At 40.0% G+C, this 17,730-nt stretch overlaps 1 protein-coding gene across 12 annotated transcripts in view; it reads left to right on the top strand.

The window, feature by feature from the left end:
* SORCS1 (sortilin related VPS10 domain containing receptor 1) overlaps nucleotides 1-17,730 on the top strand; it is a 468,902-nt gene that overhangs the window by 326,383 nt on the left and 124,789 nt on the right. For 11 of the 12 annotated variants that reach the window (XM_072971853.1, XM_072971845.1, XM_072971844.1 and 8 more), the window contains one exon: nucleotides 11,426-11,490. In XM_072971853.1, the coding sequence (XP_072827954.1) occupies nucleotides 11,426-11,490 (65 nt within the window). Of the gene's footprint in view, nucleotides 1-3,678; nucleotides 3,895-7,967; nucleotides 8,237-11,425; nucleotides 11,491-17,730 lie in introns of those variants that run through there. The other variant, XM_072971848.1, reaches the window with a different exon arrangement.

Raw genomic sequence — 17,730 nt, 5'->3', positions numbered from 1 at the left:
CAAAAAACAAAACTCAACAAACTTCTATAAAGTGTACTGACCTCTGTTGTTCAACAGTGATTTTAATTCCTAAAACAAACTATGCAGGTTACAAATTGACCAATTGAAAAATACAGGGAAATGCAGTACAAGAAATGGGTAAATATCCTAATCAGTTAAGTACTCTTATAAATCAAAAACCTGGATGAAAACAAGTCTATAGGTATATCAAGTAATTCATGAAATAAAAGAAAAAGGCAATTAAAATAAAAATAATTTAATCTCACATTCAGATATTTACCTATAGAGATAATCAGTACGGCATCCTGTGTAGACCAACCAATACCCTGTGGTCAGAATATTAGTTAAGTAATTTATAGACTATCACACAAATGTCAGAACAGTGCGTTCCAATATTATATTAAGTTATGTCAACAGTATGATGCAAAAATTGTTTAGGGAAAGAAAAAGGAATGCCTACACAAACATCTGGAAAGTACTAAAGGATCGACCACAAAGTGTTTAGGTGGCTATTTCTAGGTGGTAGGATTGGGTTAATGCTTTCTTTTTCTTTTTATATTTTGGTACACTTTTCATTATATTTTAAATGAGCACATATTACTTCTACAATTAGATTTTTTAAAGCAATGTTATTTAAATAATAATAATAAAACAGTCAAGCATTTTCCCAAGGGGAGGGATGGTGGCAGACGACCATCAGGAGGGCATTCTGAGCCATGGGGAATAGCCCCAGACGATGCAGTCTCATCTCTTCCTCCTCCTCCTCCTCCGCTCCCCTGTTGTCATCCTGTCATGTCTCCAACCCTTTCATCTACCCTTTCTACCCTTCTTTTTCTCCCTGTCTCCTTTCTCACTCCTTTCTCTGCCTGTTCTCTCTTCCTCCTCCCCTGCCTGCCCTCCTTTCTAACTTCCCCTCCCCCTCCTCATCCCCCTCCCTACTTCCCTTTCTATCTCCCTGAGATGTTTTCATCCACAGTGGAATACTCATTTTTGAAGGCAAATTAAAAGTTTTTGTTGTTGTCATCGTTCATTTTCCATCATCATATTGGTTTCCTTGGCCAAGCAGTTAATGGGAGTTCAAAAGCAAACTAGCACAGCATTCAAAATATTTTCACAGGATATCACTTCTGTCTTTGCCCAGTTTCACGTCCCTCCCTTGCATTCAGAACTCTAGAAATGCTCTGTAAATAAACACAGTACTACGGAAGACAGCTGCCATTTGACACCCCAGGAATTTGTGTCTCTGCAGTGAAGATAAATTGAATCACCTCCTGTATCTACCCCACTTCTAGCCTTGCTCCCCTCCCAGTTTTACTGACCAGATCACTTTCCCTTTTCCACTGAGGGCCAGTAGCCTCTCAGGGTACTTTTTCAGAGGTACCAGCACCAGCAACAAAGCAAGAGCATGATTTTGTGCAAAATAAGCTGGCAGAGTATAGAGAAGCTACTCAGGGATGGTTAGATCAGCCTTATTGGAGGACCAGGGACCTGACAGTCCAGGGTGGAGACTGATGCTGTGTTTCTGAGAAGGGTCAAAATGTGTTAGTTGTTTTGCAAGTAACGACAGAGATGCCACCTTCAAACTGAAGCCCTGATACTTGAGGTTCTAAACTAAACTTAATATCCATTCTGTTTCCAATCTCTGGGACATGGGACCCTCTCATATATGCCTAGGCCCTTGCTACCTTAATCCTCAATATGTATGTCTTAGTTCATGCCAGCTGCTGCAACAAAGTACTACATACTACATGGCTTATAAAGGGCAGAAATTTATCTCTCACAGTTTTGGAGACTGAAAGTCCAAGATCAGGGTGCCAGCATGGTAGGGTTTTGATGAAGATCGTCTTCCAGATGGCAGGCAGCTGTGTCCCCCGTTCTGTGCGTTGCAGTCATCTGCGGGGGGACAGCCAGAAGCAGAGGCATCCGTCCGGTGGAAAGGATGGGGAGCTTCTCTGTTCTCCTGTATAAGGGAACTAATCCGATTCATGAGGGCTGCACCCTCATGACCTCATCACCCCTCCAATACCGCCTCACCTCCTGATGCCATCACCTTGGAGGTTAGGTTTAAACATGTGAATTTGGGGGAGACACACTCAGATCACAGCAATATTTAAACCTTGGAGGATGTCAGAATGTCTGAAGTGTTCCCCATTATTTATTTCTCTTTATCTTTTTAGTGTAAGACACACACACATTACCTTCTAAGTTAACCCTGATTTTTTCTGAGACACAAAGGGGTGAAAAGAAAAGGAATTCTCTTTTTTGTTTGTTTTTTATGAGAAGAATCACTGGAGCAAGTCAAGAACTGGGTTAGTAGTTTTAACCTGACACTGTTGGACAAGGTATTTGCTCTCTTGAAAACTCAGCTTCCTTCATTGTGACCTACAGTGTTTGGACTAGTTCATCTCTAACAGACTTTTCATCTCTGAAGGAGCCCTTAATTCATACTGTTAACAGTAGTGGTGGCTGAGCGTACTCCTTGCACTCTTCACAGCATTTACTGTTCAGTATTCTTATTAGCAACCTTTCTATAGATGGTATGTGGTGTTGTCAAGAAATTAGAAAGCCTCGATTCCAATCTGATTGTGTCATTTATTAGCTGTGTGACCTTAGGCAAGTAAATTGCTTTCAGGGTTAACCTTAGGCAAGTAAATTGCTTTCAGGGTTTTGAGGTTTCTCTTACCTCATCATTATTTTTCCGGCATTTGTGTTATATGTGAATTTTCTAGACACACAATATGTATTCTTATCCAAGTTGTTGACAATTGATGAGCAGGACACCAACAAGGGCACAGCCTCGTAGGGCCTGTGTGACATCAGCCCCTCACTTAACAGATGGACATCAGCTATTGATCAACACTATTTGACAATAGTCTTTTTTGATGTAGTTAAAGCCCCATATATATATTTTTCCTATATAACTTTGAAGAAATGATATATATAATATACACCTCCTATATTATATATTTATACACTCCCTGTCTTCTCTACTGAAACATTATATAAACATATGTATTTTATCCTACATAACTTTTCAAGAAATGATATATATAATATACACCTGATTTATATCTATATATCCCCCTGTCTTCTCTATTGAAATGTAAATTTCATGAGGTGCAAGGATTTTCCTGTTTCATTTACTGCTAAACCCTCAGAACCTAGAACTAACATTAACATACTGTTGGTATTCAGTAAATATTTGTTGAATTCATTCATTCATTCAAAAATTTAATTGAAGATTCGCTGTCTGCCCTGCTGAATGTTAAGTGTTAAGGATGCCCCAGGAATGCTCAGTCTAGAGCAGTGGTCTCCATGGTGAGTTACCTGCAGCCAGCACCCACCTCAAGATGACTCATTGAAATGTGGGGAGAAAATATTGGAATTTCTGACTTTCTTTTTGCTTCTATTTAGATTTCTGTTGTGTGTATATTTTCTGAAGTTAATATGTAAGTACTCTGGTGCATTTCCACAACTTACTACTAATAGCATGAAGTATTGAGTATGTGCCCAATTTTTCCCCCTTTTCTCATGTGTTCAAAACGAAAAATTTAGAGGTTGCTGCCCTTGGGATTCTCTTATGGAATATAGTTTCTCTGGGTCAGATTGTCTCCAGCAGCAAAATTCTCAGGTTCCAATTCCTTTGCACTCATGTTTGTTCTGCCTTCTAGTCTGAAGTTCGCTGTCCTCAACAGATACGGAAGTTCTCTCTTCTCTCTGTCTTCTGTTGATATGGTCCCTCCAGTCCCAGTCAGGACTTTCACATCCTCCTCCTCTCATTCTGTTTAAGATCAGCACACACACCTACCTCCTGGTGTCCCTCACATTTTTTTTCCTGTTATACTTTCACAGCTTTAGCTTTCCAGGCATGCTTAGTAAGATGGTATCAGAGTTGTAAGTATTCTGAAATGTAAGAAAATTCCCCATCTCTTCCTCATCCAGACTTCCCTTATCTCTTCTCTCTATCCCTTTGTGATTTGCACACATTGTTTGCATCCCCTCTTAGTCTTTGTTTTCCTGACTGTAGGCATTTTTTTATTAATAGTATAGGTTTATTAATATTAAAAGTAATGCATAAATATATCCTCCAGTAATGTTTTTAAATTACTGATAAGTATAATGTTCACTTTGTCTATTACCCCCAATTTTAAAACCTCTTAGAAGCGGCTACCATTATGAAATTTTTTAATGGAGGTACTGGGGATCTTGAACCCAGGACCTCATGCATGCTGAGCACATGCTCTACCACTGAACTATTCCCCTCCCCAATTATGAATTTTGAATATGTATTTCCAGTAGCATTTTTTCCTTTTATGTGCTTTTTTTGCTTTGGGTTAATCAGTAGACAATAGTTAGATAAATTGGGTATTTTCATTTAACATATTGCAATAAAGTAGTTAGAGATCTCTCTCATTAATTTTGTGTTCGGGCATGGAACAGTCTTCAAGATATATTATTGAATAAAATTAAGTTGCTGAAAACACAGAGGGTATGATAGCACTACAGTTTAAAAAGATAAAAAGAAGCCTTATTAAAAAAATATTGCGAGCTCCTCTTTTACCTCGATCCCAAACTCTTTGATGATTTTAAATATATTTCTCTGCATCTCATTGGCACTGTGTTTTCTGTTTGGGGATCAGGCTGGTGATCTGCTCAGGTTCCCTGGTGTCTCTAGATCTCTTCATCTGAATTCAGGAGAGAACAAAGACAAAGATGGGGGGGGCATCAAAATGGGGAAGTAAGGAGGAATCAGGAAATGCAACTAGTGGTGTAAGAAGCAAAATCATTGCATTACAAATAGGGAAAATGGGGAAGGAGAGGGAAGCCCTGTAGCAAGATGATTTGTCTTGACCAGTTTAGACCCGGTTATGTCTCTGTCTGGAGAGACATGCTGTCTGTTACCAATCATTTTCATTGCTCTTTCAACTTCTAGCTTTATTTCTCCCCAGCACTTTGTGCAACAAACATCCTCACCTCCCATGACCCTCCTGAGCTTTATTTTATGTCTTCCCTCTTTCTGGGTCAAACACCCCATTTCTCGCTTTGTTCTCCTACACACACACTTTCTCTCTTTGTCTGTCTGTCTTTTTCTCTCCCCTACATTTTGTTGTAGATGTCATATAACTGAACTGTCAGGCTCTGGCTTGGGGCGTAAGGATGATAAAATGCAAAATTTAATGAGCCTAAGGATTCTGGCCATGCTGATCTCAGCAGCCATTATGCACTCGAGAAACTTAGCATCATTTTTACTTATCTGTCTGTCTATTTATTTGTTAGTTGTAGTAGCTACCTTTGTTTCTGGGAAACCAGTGTAACAGTATGGAGACCAGAAGAAAGCCAGCAAGGGTGTTTCTGAGGCTTAAGGGAGAGGTTAACATGCCACCTTCAGGCTGCTTTTTTTTTTTTTTTTTAGCTCATTTTCCCCACGTGGGCAGGAGCTGAGACCTCAGGCTAAGCTACTTTGTTCAAGAGAGTTAAAGTTGCAGCATTAAGCAGGACTTTCCTGACAGTGTTTGTCCTGAGAGCGTAACTGTAGCATTAGCGAAGGGGAAAGCCTTGACTGCCGAAGAGGAAATCAGAGTGTCCAGCTGCTAATACATGCCAGCACTTCTCTCTAACAGACAGGACCCCTGGCTTCTGTGGGCTTCATCTGTGAGAGAGCCTGTGGGAACGTGAATGTTCATCTCAAATGAACAGGAGGAGGGCAGGTGTTTCCCCAGTGTCCGCTCCTCTGCACATCCCTCCTCATTCCTCTGGAGGCTGTTAGCTGCAAATCTAAATCTGAATAAATGGGTGCTATCCCATCCTGGTGTTGATTTTTTAATACTTGCTCTGTGGTTATCTATATCAGGACATTTTGTGGTTCCGCAGCATTTATTGAGCAGTATATTAAGCCAGTATAAACGCAGACAAAATGCCAGGAGAATGATAAACTAGTGACATTTTTGAGTTTCTTTGTAGAAAATGTCGACAGAGGCTGCAATGGGCTGATTACATTTCAGAAGGGTGATGTTGAGCTGCTAACAGCCCGTGCACTAGATCAGAGAGTGTTCCCATTGCATCCTTGATGGTGATAATTCTTAGACTTTATTCTAGAATGGCTCCTCGATATGAACACCAGCTTAAGATACTGGAAGGATAGAGGCATGAGGCTGCCTTTGTCTTGTTTGTATCAACGGAGCTGGATGCAGCATGACCTGAGAGCTCTCACCCTGTACTCTTCCCTAGGCAGGGAGACTTACGCAGGATAGATGGAGACACAAGTGCCTCTTCTCAGTTATTTATACACTTCAGTGCCTGACTTTCTTCATTGGCCTCCCATGGCTTTTAGCACCAAATACAAAACCTTAGCATGGTGCTCACAGTGCCTAAATTTTCATTTTATCTTCTGCTCTGCTCTGAGAACATTAGATCTACCATGTTGGCTAACGAGTAAATGCCTATATAGATCATCCTGTCTCTGTCCTTTTTACTTGATCTTTATCTCCGAAGAGAATGTTCTTCCACCCTGTCTGTCCATCGATCAAACTATTGCGTATCCTTTAAGATTCAATGCATCTACTCTAAAGTCTTCCTGGACCCTCATTTCTGCTGTGTTTTCAGATACCACCTAGAATATTAGAATCCTTGTTTCATTGGATCACTGTCTCCTCCATTGCTCTAAAGCTCGTATGGGGTTTTGGGGCAGGAAGGTGTAGCTCAGTGGTAGAGTGTGTGCTTAGCTTATACAAGGTCCTGGGTTCAATCCCCAGTACCTCCATTTTAAAAAGCAGTAAAATAAAATATAAAAATAAATAAATAAACCTAATCCCCTTCCCCAAGAAAAATAAATTTAAAATTTTTTAAATTTGAGAGAAAAAAAAAAGCTTGTATGTGCAGGGAATCTGTAGCCCTTGTTTTTATTATATAATAGAACATTGGAATGTTTCACTGAACAAATAAGTGATTTTATTTATCCATATAGTTGATCTCAGAGCTACTGACTCTTATTTGGTCTGTTGATTTATGATGATAAATCATTTCTGCTAATGGGATACCCATAATATCCCAAGAAGCTTTTATTACCAACATTAATTTTAATTTTCCTGTAAGGATGAATATTCCCCACCTACCTTCCTCAGTAAGAAAGGGAAAGAAGAGAAGAAAGAAGTCAGCTTTATACCTGAGCCCTTGCTGTGTGCCAGGAAAATGCTAGGTGCTTTAAGATGTATATTCTAGGAAAACTTATTTTAGTCTCATTTTATCCTTAAAAAATAAAATAAAAGCACAGAGATGTTAAGTAACTTACCCAATGTTGCATACAGATACATTGATAAATGCTAATGTGGCTGATCACGTACTTCTCCAAAAGCATTCAATAAAACTCACGTTGAATAAATATATGTGCCATCCACAGTACCTGACACAGAAATACAGGAAGGCTTGAGCTTGGCTGTTAATAAGAGGGATAGACAGATGAGTCACACTTGAAATATGGTCTGATATATGCTATGCAAAAGTACGTGCACCGTTCTGGAAGTCTCAGAAGGGAAAACCAACTTAGCTTAAGTGGCATCCCCACTGAGAAGACTGTTTTCAGCTTCACTCATCTGTGTTTGAGCCACAGACTGTAAGAATTAAGAAGGCAGAGGAAGGGTAAGAGGTTACTCCAGGCAGAGGCCCCAGTACATACAGGAACATAAAAATGTTCCTTTCCTTCCGTGAAATTCAGCTCAAGAAGGGAATTCATTTTCCCAATTAGTCGTAAAGGCAATATAAAGATACACAAGATACAGCCACCTATTTTCTTTTTGTATGATTAAAGGATCTGGTCCCAAATTTTCCTTCTCACTTTTATAGAGAGATTCTTTCTGAGTCCCAGAATTGAGCAATCCAATATATTGAATTTTATACTAAGTATTGACCAGTGTAAAATTTTCTACATATTTATTGAGGCAATATTCTTTTCTCCACTCTCATATGCACAGAGAATGCAGTGATTAAAAAAAAAAATGGAACAGCACCTGCCTTTGGGGAGCTCGGTGAAGGAAGAGCAGCATTTATGCAGAGAGATCCAGCAGATCATTATGAACCATGGCAGGGATGTGTACAGGGCAATCTGGAAGCATAAAGCAAAGATGCCCAAAGCTGAAGTCAGAGTTACCTACATGATTGGATTGAGATACTTGAAGCCACTCCGAAGATCTCACTCTAAAAATACGACCATCAGGAGAACATTTTGGATTAAATTTTATGTGTATGCTGCTCTCCTTTGATTAAGTATTTTTTTAGCTTTATTGAAGTATAGCTGACAATTAGGATTATAATATACTTCAAGTGGACAACGTGATGATTTGATATACATATACATTGTGAAAGGATTTCCATAATCAAGTTAACACATCCATCACCTCACATATTTACCTTTTTTTGTGTGTGTAAGAACACTTAAGTTCAACTGTGTTAGCAAATTGCAATTGTACAGTACAGTTTTATCAATTATTGTCACCGTGTTATGCACTAGATCCTCAGACCTTATTCATCTTATAACTGAAAGTTTGTATACTATTTACCATTCCTTCCCTATTTCCCCATCCCCCCAGCCCTTGGCAACCGCTTATCATCATCATCATCATCATCATCATCATCATCATCATGAAGCCCAATAGTTGGTCTTAAAACACACACGAAACCATTAATCATCACAGTTTCAACTAAAATGTATAAATGGGCTAGAAAATGATACTTTGCAGGTCATCTGCAGAGATGTACTTCTGCAAGGAGTGACGGCACCGTTCAAACCAGCACCTCTGAGACATTTAACATCATTTGGCTTCAGCTCTTGAGAACTTACCAGTGCCACAAAGTAAAAGCAGTGATAATTCTTTATAATCTGCGACCGCAGATCTAGAGGCAGCCTTAGGCCTCCAGGAAGAAGGACGAGCACGTCAGCAAATAAAAACGCTTGGAAGCACTGTGGTCTGACTTTGAAGTTTGACGTTGTTGTTGCGTTGTTGTACTATACACGGGAAAGACTGTAGGCGGGGGGAGGGAGTCGGTTAGCCACAGTAGACTTCGGAAAGACTAAGGACTCTGTTTTAACCCTGTGTCTTTTCATTAATTGATAAGCGGGAAATGTCCCTTGAAACAACAGTTCCTGCCTTTAGAGATAATAAAAGATCTTAAGAGACTACTGCTATTATTGATTTGGGGTCATGCACACGTGGAAAGATCCAAGTGTATGCAAGATAATCATTTTGCCTCCCATTGGCAGTAACCACAGGCCAAGCAGATCAGGTTTGCATGCCAATTGCAGCAGTGTGTGTCTGGATGCCAGCCTTCTCCTGGGAATCATAAGTACTAGTCACTTCAAAGAAGAGACTTGCAGCAGGTAGGGTGGGAGGTGAACAGCATGTTACTACCTACTAATAATTTGCCAAACCCAGTTACCTGCTGAGCTTTCTAGTTTGAGGGTCGTCAGGACTATGTCTTTTTTTTTTTTTAATAATGTTCATGACTGTGGCCTTGTCAGTCGGGGTCACCTGTGAGGCCCATCAATGCTTCATTTGGGAAGTAGAGAGCCACCATCCCGGACAAGCAGTCGCTACAGTGTTTGATTGAAATGACGGTGAAAGTGTCACCATCCACCTGTGTTCAGGTTCTAACCAGATGATACATCCAAGTGCATGCCCCCTGTCTCTTTGGGGGAAATTATAAAACCCTGGTGAGGACATTTCTGCTTCCCGGGAGAAGAAGAAAGCAGAGTTTAGAGTTTCACGCATAGGCTCTGAATTTCAGGCCGTGTATCAATCAAAGAATAGCTACTGACAGTGATAATAAAGGGGCCTTAAGGAGACTTCTTAAGATGAAGAGGGACTAGGCTAACCTAGGCTTCACACTCTGAGTTGGGAAGATGAGTTCAAATAAAAAGATTTCTGGGAATGCCCGCAGGATGATGATTAACTTACGTATTTCAAAGAGCTGGGATACCATGAGATACCCTCTCTCTATCTTCCTGCCTTCCTTTCTTTCCTTTCTTCCTTCATTCCTTCAATATTTGATTATCTATTATATTATAGCTCAGACATTTTTTTCATATATACACATGAATATAATGTGTATAAAACAAAGCTCCTCCAAGGGCTCTCAGTTGGTATGGGAGGGGAGGAGGGGCTGCTTTTACAAGGGGAAAGATACAAAAGTAATTCTTTATAACAAACTGTTACAGGATTTATGTAAAAGGAGAAATATTTGTTGGTAGGGAGAGAGCAATTTTCCCAATATTGCTGGGAAAAAATTAATGGAGGGAGTGACTTTTCAGAGGTGTCTTAACATAAGAGTCAAAGAAGATGAGGTGACACTGGAGAAAAGGGCTTTTCGGACTGAAGCAAAAAACACACAGAGGTTTAGAGAGGGCTGACAAAAGGAAGGAGGCGTTTTCAGGGAGTGGTGACTCTTCCCGTGTGGCAGGAGATGGGGCGGCAAAAGCAAGATGGGTCTTGGGTACCACACTGGGTTCTGAACGTAATGAGCGCTAGTAACATCTGCCCTTTCTCAAATGGACTTGAGGGCAGGGCTGGGTGGCTCGGGGCAGGCAGAGGGAGACTACTGTTAAGGCATGTTACTGTTTTCCACATGGAAATGGAACAGATTAAATGAAAGTTCTGCAAATGCTGATGAAAAAAACTCTAGACAGTCCTGAGTTTAATTAATCTTGCTGTGTGAAAGTCTCAGAGATGCAGTATAATTGCCCATATTATTTCTATAACAGAATAATTATTTTATCTTTAATTTAGCTCACTGCAAGATAAGACTAAATAATATGTGCCTTCAAGACATTCTAAATAGACTTGTGTTTTACTTACACATATGGTTTCTGGCACATATCATAAAGTTAAGTGCATCTGCATTGCTCCCCTGCCATACAGGTTCAGTAATACAGAGAAGGATGGTCACTCTGGGGTATTCTGGCCACTGCATTAGTTGCGTTATGTGTTTTGTTCATAGGGTAGCGTACTAGGTAGTTCTGCAAATTGCAAATGAAAAAATGAATTTAGATCAGTTTGCTATGTAAATCACTGTTCAAATCACCCAGCTGAAGCAGCCTGCCTGGCATCTGCCTGATAAGTCTTGCAAGTTTAATATACTGTCGGTGAGATTGTTACAGGAGGACACATATGACATGCATGGGACTGATTTGCAAGTCTGAGCTAATAACACACGATATCCTTTCCAGAGTTAAGCCTGGCCTTCATCAAATAAAGATTTCATTATCATCTTTATTTGAAATGGGAATTTTGCTGTCAGGCTATATAAATAAATACAGTAGCTGTATTCCAAGGGCTGTGGCTTTAGAATCCCGTGGGTGTTACTCGCCTGTGGGCTTAGCTGAGCATCTCTATGGCACGTGGGACGTCATTAACGTTGATGTTTTTCCATTGTTTAGGTCTGTGATGGGGTTGAACAAGGAACCAGATCTTGTGCATCTCGAGGCCAGAACTGTGGATGGTCGTAAGTAAATCAACTTTTCCGTAATGTTAATAGTAACACTCGTTTTCTTAATCTGCCATGAACTGCATCCGTGTTCAGGGAAATCACAGTGGCGATAATCTAAGTCGTTTGGACTTGAGGACTTCTTTGGTCCTTAGTAACCTAGAATTATCTTAATAATTCTTGACAACTGTCATTCAATGAAGGAGTTTTTCTTCTCAGGTGATGAGAAAATTCCAAAACTCTCTATTTCTAAAGTAAACACTTGTTATTGTGCAGTCGCTGCCATTTTGTTTTGATCTTTTCTTTCAGTTTCCTTATTTTATCAGATAATCAATCATCCAGGCAATGCCTCACTGTCTCATTTGGAGATTCACAAGGCACTTGGGTAGAATGGGGAAAACAGATTGATCCCATGTGTCTCCATCATATGCAGTGGAAGGGAAAAGTCTGTTGCTGGTTCTGTACAGCTCTAGTTAGGTTGGCTGCATTTCTTGGGGACATTGTGGCTTTTGCATATATAGAGAGGAAAGTTGCAGGTCCAGAATCCACACCCATGTCTGAATGACTTGAAAATTCTCCTCACTAATTGTATGATCTTGAAAAAGTTACATAAACTCTTTATGCCATTGTTTCTTCAATGTAAATTAAGTAAGTTAATAATATTGATCCCTGTAGTAGCTAATACTTACTGAGCACTTACCCTATACCAAGAATTACGCTAAAGGCTTTCTCTACTTTCTTTATCACAATTAATCCTCACAATTACTTGCAGGTCATTTTTCCTATTTTACACATGAGGAAACCAAGGCATAGAAAGCTTAAGTAATGCATTTAAACAACAATGACATGAATTTCCTCCCCTTTCTTTGGTCCTGAGGATCTCCAGAAGGGAGATGCATCCCATGGGGGCACTACTAGGTGCAAGATGGGCTGCAGGTGAAAGGGATAAAGGAAAAGAGAAAAGGGGGGAAGTATAGAAGAAAAATGGATGAAGAGAGAAAAGCCAGACAAAAAGAAAGAGATCTCCAGTGTAGGGAAGAGGAAGAGAATGGACTCTTCAGTTACAGCTGAGCAGTGAGGCTGGTGGAGGTTGTTCAGCACTGAGCCAGAGAGTAATGATCTCATTGTTCAGACCTGTTTCAGAAATACCACTCACGATTCGAAAACTTCAACATCACCAACACTGTGCCTGTCTTCTTGTCCGCAGCTCTTCTGATGCAAAGGCAGGAAATACCCATCGTTTACCAGCTTCCAGCTAAAGAAGCTGGTCACACCTGCCATCCAAACTCTCCAGAAACCACAGCCACTCCATTACTAACACTCCCTGGGAAATTTTTTGTGTTCTTTCCCCTTTGGGGGTAATGAATATATTCTCCAGCAGAATCAGTGGGGGACAAACCAGGATCCAAGCTGACCGTCTCCTTTCTCCTTTATAATCTCGGGACATAGAGTAATCTCAACAGTTCAGAGCATCTTTCCCATGTCTTTAGCGGGCTCTCTCTGGTGGTGACCAGAGCTAATACTATTATCTTGGGTGCCAAGGTCCAGTTCTCATTACATAAGAGCTGGAACAGCCTTTTCCTTAGGTGGAAGTTGCCATGTTGTCTGTTTAAAGCTTTGTTTTACTTCCCGTTGCTCTAATAATAGAGAACAAAGTTCTCACCTTACCTGACTCCTCATTGTACTTTGCGCTCCCCTCATTCCTCGCCTTCAGGCCTTTGGGTTTGCTTTCAATTCTCGTGGCGTGCAAGGTTCTGTGTCTCCCTACTAATTCTAATACCTGCTGTTTCCTCTGCTTGGAATACCTTTTTTCTTCCCCCTTCCCAACCAGTTCAGTGTAACTCATCCCTGGGGAATCATTCAGGTCTCAGGTTAAGTATCCATTTTTTTCTTTTTAACTTTTAGTTTTTAAATAATTTTAGACTCACACAGATGTGGCAAAAAAAAAAAAATGGTGCAGAGTTCCCTGTATCTCTCATCCAGCTTCCCCCAACAGTAACATCAGTATAACTGCAGAACCCTTATCAAAACCAGGGGAAGCATCCATTTCTTAAGGAAGTCTTTCTTGAACTCGGAATTTAAACCAGTCGATTTTGTTTGCTTTCATCCACCTCTATTATTTTTCTTTATTGTGTTCATCTTAGCTTGAAATTGCATTCCATTTACATGATTATTTGATTACAACTTTTCCTCTGCACCAGCCTTTAATAAGTTCTATGAATGCAGGGATCAAGGATATCTTTGTTCAGTATTGCATGCCCAGCCCATGCCACAGTGTCTACATGTAGATGGAGCTTAATAGATATTTACTGAATGAATGAATGCATAGTTGACCAGTTGTCAGAGTTACCAGCTGGCTACTTAACCTCACTTCCTAGGTTGTCTGAAAATTTTAGAGCATTGCATCTCAAATTTTAACATGCATCCGACCCACCTAGGGATCTTGTTAAAATGTGGATTCTGATTCAGTAGGGGCCCAAGAGTCTGCATTCCTAACAAGCTCCCAGGTGAAGCCGATGCCACTGGTCTGTGGAACACGCTTACAATAATAAAGTCCCACACCGAAAAACTAATGACAGAGCTTTAGGGTCTGTCTCCCATGACTACACCCTTTGTTTACGAAGCTCTGCATGGAATTGGTAGCATCCCAGACGGCTTTTATTTTCAAGCTGTGGGGATGCTGCTGCTTTCTGGCTTGTGGCGTCTAACCCACATAACCCGAATCCTGAAAACAACAAGGCCATCGCTTTCCCTGATCCACACGTTTTCTCTCACCCAGCGCTATTCCCGTGCTCCCTGCAGGCATGAAGGCTGATATGCCGGACTGTCAGCTCAGGCTCAGCTTTCACAAGGCATGAAATGTATCAGTTCTAATTTTATTTATTTTATTTCACTTTTTTGCAAAGGCAGCATCTTCAGGAACTATCCGAGAGTGAAAATTCAATAAAGGGATTTAATTTGAAAAGTTATCCCTGTCAAAACATAACAGAAAAAAAAAAGACCTACCCATTGAAATAAAGGATCTAAGCATAACGCCTGCCCTGAGTATCAAAAAAAAAAAAAAAAGATTTTCTTGGTGTCATATTTCCTCTGTAAGTCTGTCTCTCTCTCTCTCTCTCCAAAAGAGTCAGTAACCATAGCTTCAGGTCAAAGACACAGAAAGGAGGACGAAGGAAAGCAAGAACACAGAGAGGTCAGTGTAGCAAGTTATTAGCAAATATACTGAGAGTGTATTTATCAAAATCAGACTCCAGGCTGGTCAGTTGCTCTAAGAATTCCAGTATCTCCATGGTATTCCTCTCCCCATTCTGTGATTGGGGTCCCTCTTGGTTCTCCATTCCTTCATTACTGCTTAGTACAAAATTTAAATATATAGTACCTGTTGTTTATATTCTAGGTCATACGTCTAGTAGGCTGTATGCCAAAATAATATATATATATATATTTTTTAACTTTGAACAAGTAATTTTTTAAAAAATTTTAATGGGTTTAGGCATTTCATAGCCAACACATTGAGCATGTGACATAGGAAAAAATCCCTTCTTGCTTATTTTTCTCATCCCCACGGGGTGAGTTGAGTTGCAAATGCTTATCTGGGTGTGTTACTTGAAGTTTACTTTTAGTCTCATTTCACATCTCCCTAGATTACAATTTTATAATTAATTCGGTTTCAGTTGAAGTCTCCATATTTGAGGGCAGGTGAACTCTGGAAAGCTCTTGCTTTACAAGGGTCTGTGAGCGACACAGACATTTCCTGTCAACTGAGCTCTGAAATCTGGGTGTTATAGTTTACAGCCGTGACAAGGGTGTTATTCTTTCCTGTATCATCTCTCTGCCTTGAGAAGCAAGCTGGAAAGAGCAACGTCACTTACAGTCAATCACAGGAAGTATTATTGGAACATTTTGAACATATTTATAGGGTGTGGCATTTGTTATTGGCCCCAGCATCCAACCGAGGACAAACTGACAGGTCCTCAGCCTAGAAACAAAGATTTTACTGTTTAAACAACAACAACAAAAAAGATTTTACTGTTTAAATACCGTGTGTGTGTGTGTGAATTGCACACACATTTTACACACCTGATACATTAAAACTGCTACCCAGTATATTGAAATAGTAAAAAGGAAATCTACATTCTATTGATCTACCTAATATCAGTACACGTGTGTGTGTGGTTGTAATGTATGTAGTTAGAGAGAAAATGTCAACCAAACTGTTGACATTGTTGAAAAGCCTTGTGAAAACCTCTGTCTTACTTAATCTTGGTTCTAAGTACAAAACATAGCTCAGGGCCTGGCTCATTTAGTGTGTGTTGACTGAATAAATAAATATCTGTGCATGTCACTGTATGGGCACATCTTTTTTTAAGTTTTTATTTATTTATGTGTGTATGTATTTATTTATTTATTTTGCATTCTTTTTTTGTTGAAGTATAAATTCTGTATCTTGTAGTAGCCTATCATGAAAAAGAATATGAAAATGAATATATGTATGTGTATGACTGAAACACGCTGTACACCAGAAATTGACACGACATAATAAACTGACCATACTTCAATAAAAAATAATGCAAAAAAAAAAAAGTACGTCTTCTTGAAGAAGGACCTTGAACCATAGGGTGTGCAGAGTCCCATAGTGAGGATCATGAGAAACTCACTGACTCCCTAAAATTGTATGCCATGTAGTATGTATATGTGAGTTGGAGGAAAGGGACATAACTTTTATCAGAATTCTTAGCATGATAATTACATGCGGATGCACAGTTTTCTATTTATGCTCATCTGTTAGCATCATCTTGTGAGAGAAGCTACAGTACCAAGTTTGAGCTTTATTGCTTCTCCTTTTCACTTTGAAATGAAAGGCCTGGCCAGTGACCTGAATGTTTCTGTACTGGTGATGACCCGTGCTAGCAGGGACAGGGAACGGGACAATTACTGGGCTCTGTGTCTATTTGCATGGGTAACTAACCTTGTAACAAGTTGCCAAAGGACTGATCTCTTTCACTGGGGAAAAACAACCTTGGCCCTTTAACTAGCTGTGAAAATGAGTGTCCCCAAACTCTGAAATGAGCCTCAAGCCAGCATTTAAAAGCCGAGATAAAAATTAAAGGAAACTCACAACTTTGTATAACGACCATCCCACTAATTCTGCTTGTGGGTGAGAACTAGACCTCTCATTTCTACTTATGGTTTTCTACCCCTCCCATCAGTTTCCATATTGACTGGCATGCATATCAGTGCTGGGATAAGGCCAGCACTGCTGAAATACTGGGAGAGGTGATGGAGACCTCAGTTCTCGTCAGTCCTTGGCATATCAGCCATGAGGTGGTGTGAGTTTATACTCTAAGCCGTAATGACTTTTATACCAACAGCGGGAGCAATGACCACCATAAAAGGGATAAGCAGTACTCCAGCCATCAAGTGGAAAGTGGAATCCACTTCCTGACCTTCCTTCCCATTCCCAAGACTTGTGTTTTTTTAAATATTTCTTCTATATTATTTAAGAAATTGTTTGGGCTTCTACAGATAAGCATGTATGTATATAGACAGACATCCACACTCAGATGTTCATGTTGTAAACTTGTTATGCCAGGTTCAGCGTGGGGCGAATACGATAGCGAGTTAAAAATCTTTCCATATCAGCACATATAAATTTACCTACTTCATGGCTGATCACTATGTAAGAACCCCCCATTATACAGTATCAACTGTAATTCTGTTAATCACTATCTCATTAACGGACATGTAGATGTCTGGCTGTTTCAAACAGTGCGGATACCTTCACATATGCACATATTCCTTATTTGGTTAGTAAGCATTCAAACGTGTCTGAGCAGCAAGCACTGCTGAAAGCAAAGTTACCCATGGGAAATCCCTGGGTCTGAGAGTACATACCTTTGAAATTCCCGTAGATGTGGTCACATTGCCCTCTGAAATAGTTGTATCATTGCAGACTTTCTGGATATGAGAATGTCTGTGTTTGCAAGCCCTCAATAGTCCAGGACACTAGGAAAGATCTTTTTAAACATAACCCATCTGATGAGCAGAAACATGGCATATCCTTATTGTTTTCATTTGCATTTACTTAATTAGGAGTGGGGTTAAGAATTTTTATTTTTCTTGGCTATTTGTACTTCCTCCTTCAAAAGATCTCAAATCTCTTTAATGTTCTAGAGAAGAGCAATACTCCGGCATTTTTGTGCAAATCTAAAAAATATCAAAGTTGCCAGCCCTGTTCTAGCCAAAGTCCCACCACGG

The sequence above is a fragment of the Vicugna pacos genome, chromosome 11 (genome assembly GCF_048564905.1).
Source record: "Vicugna pacos chromosome 11, VicPac4, whole genome shotgun sequence".
Taxonomy (NCBI): Eukaryota; Metazoa; Chordata; class Mammalia; order Artiodactyla; family Camelidae; genus Vicugna; species Vicugna pacos.
Note: the sequence above shows the minus strand (reverse complement) of the source record. Positions and strands in the feature narration are given on the sequence as shown.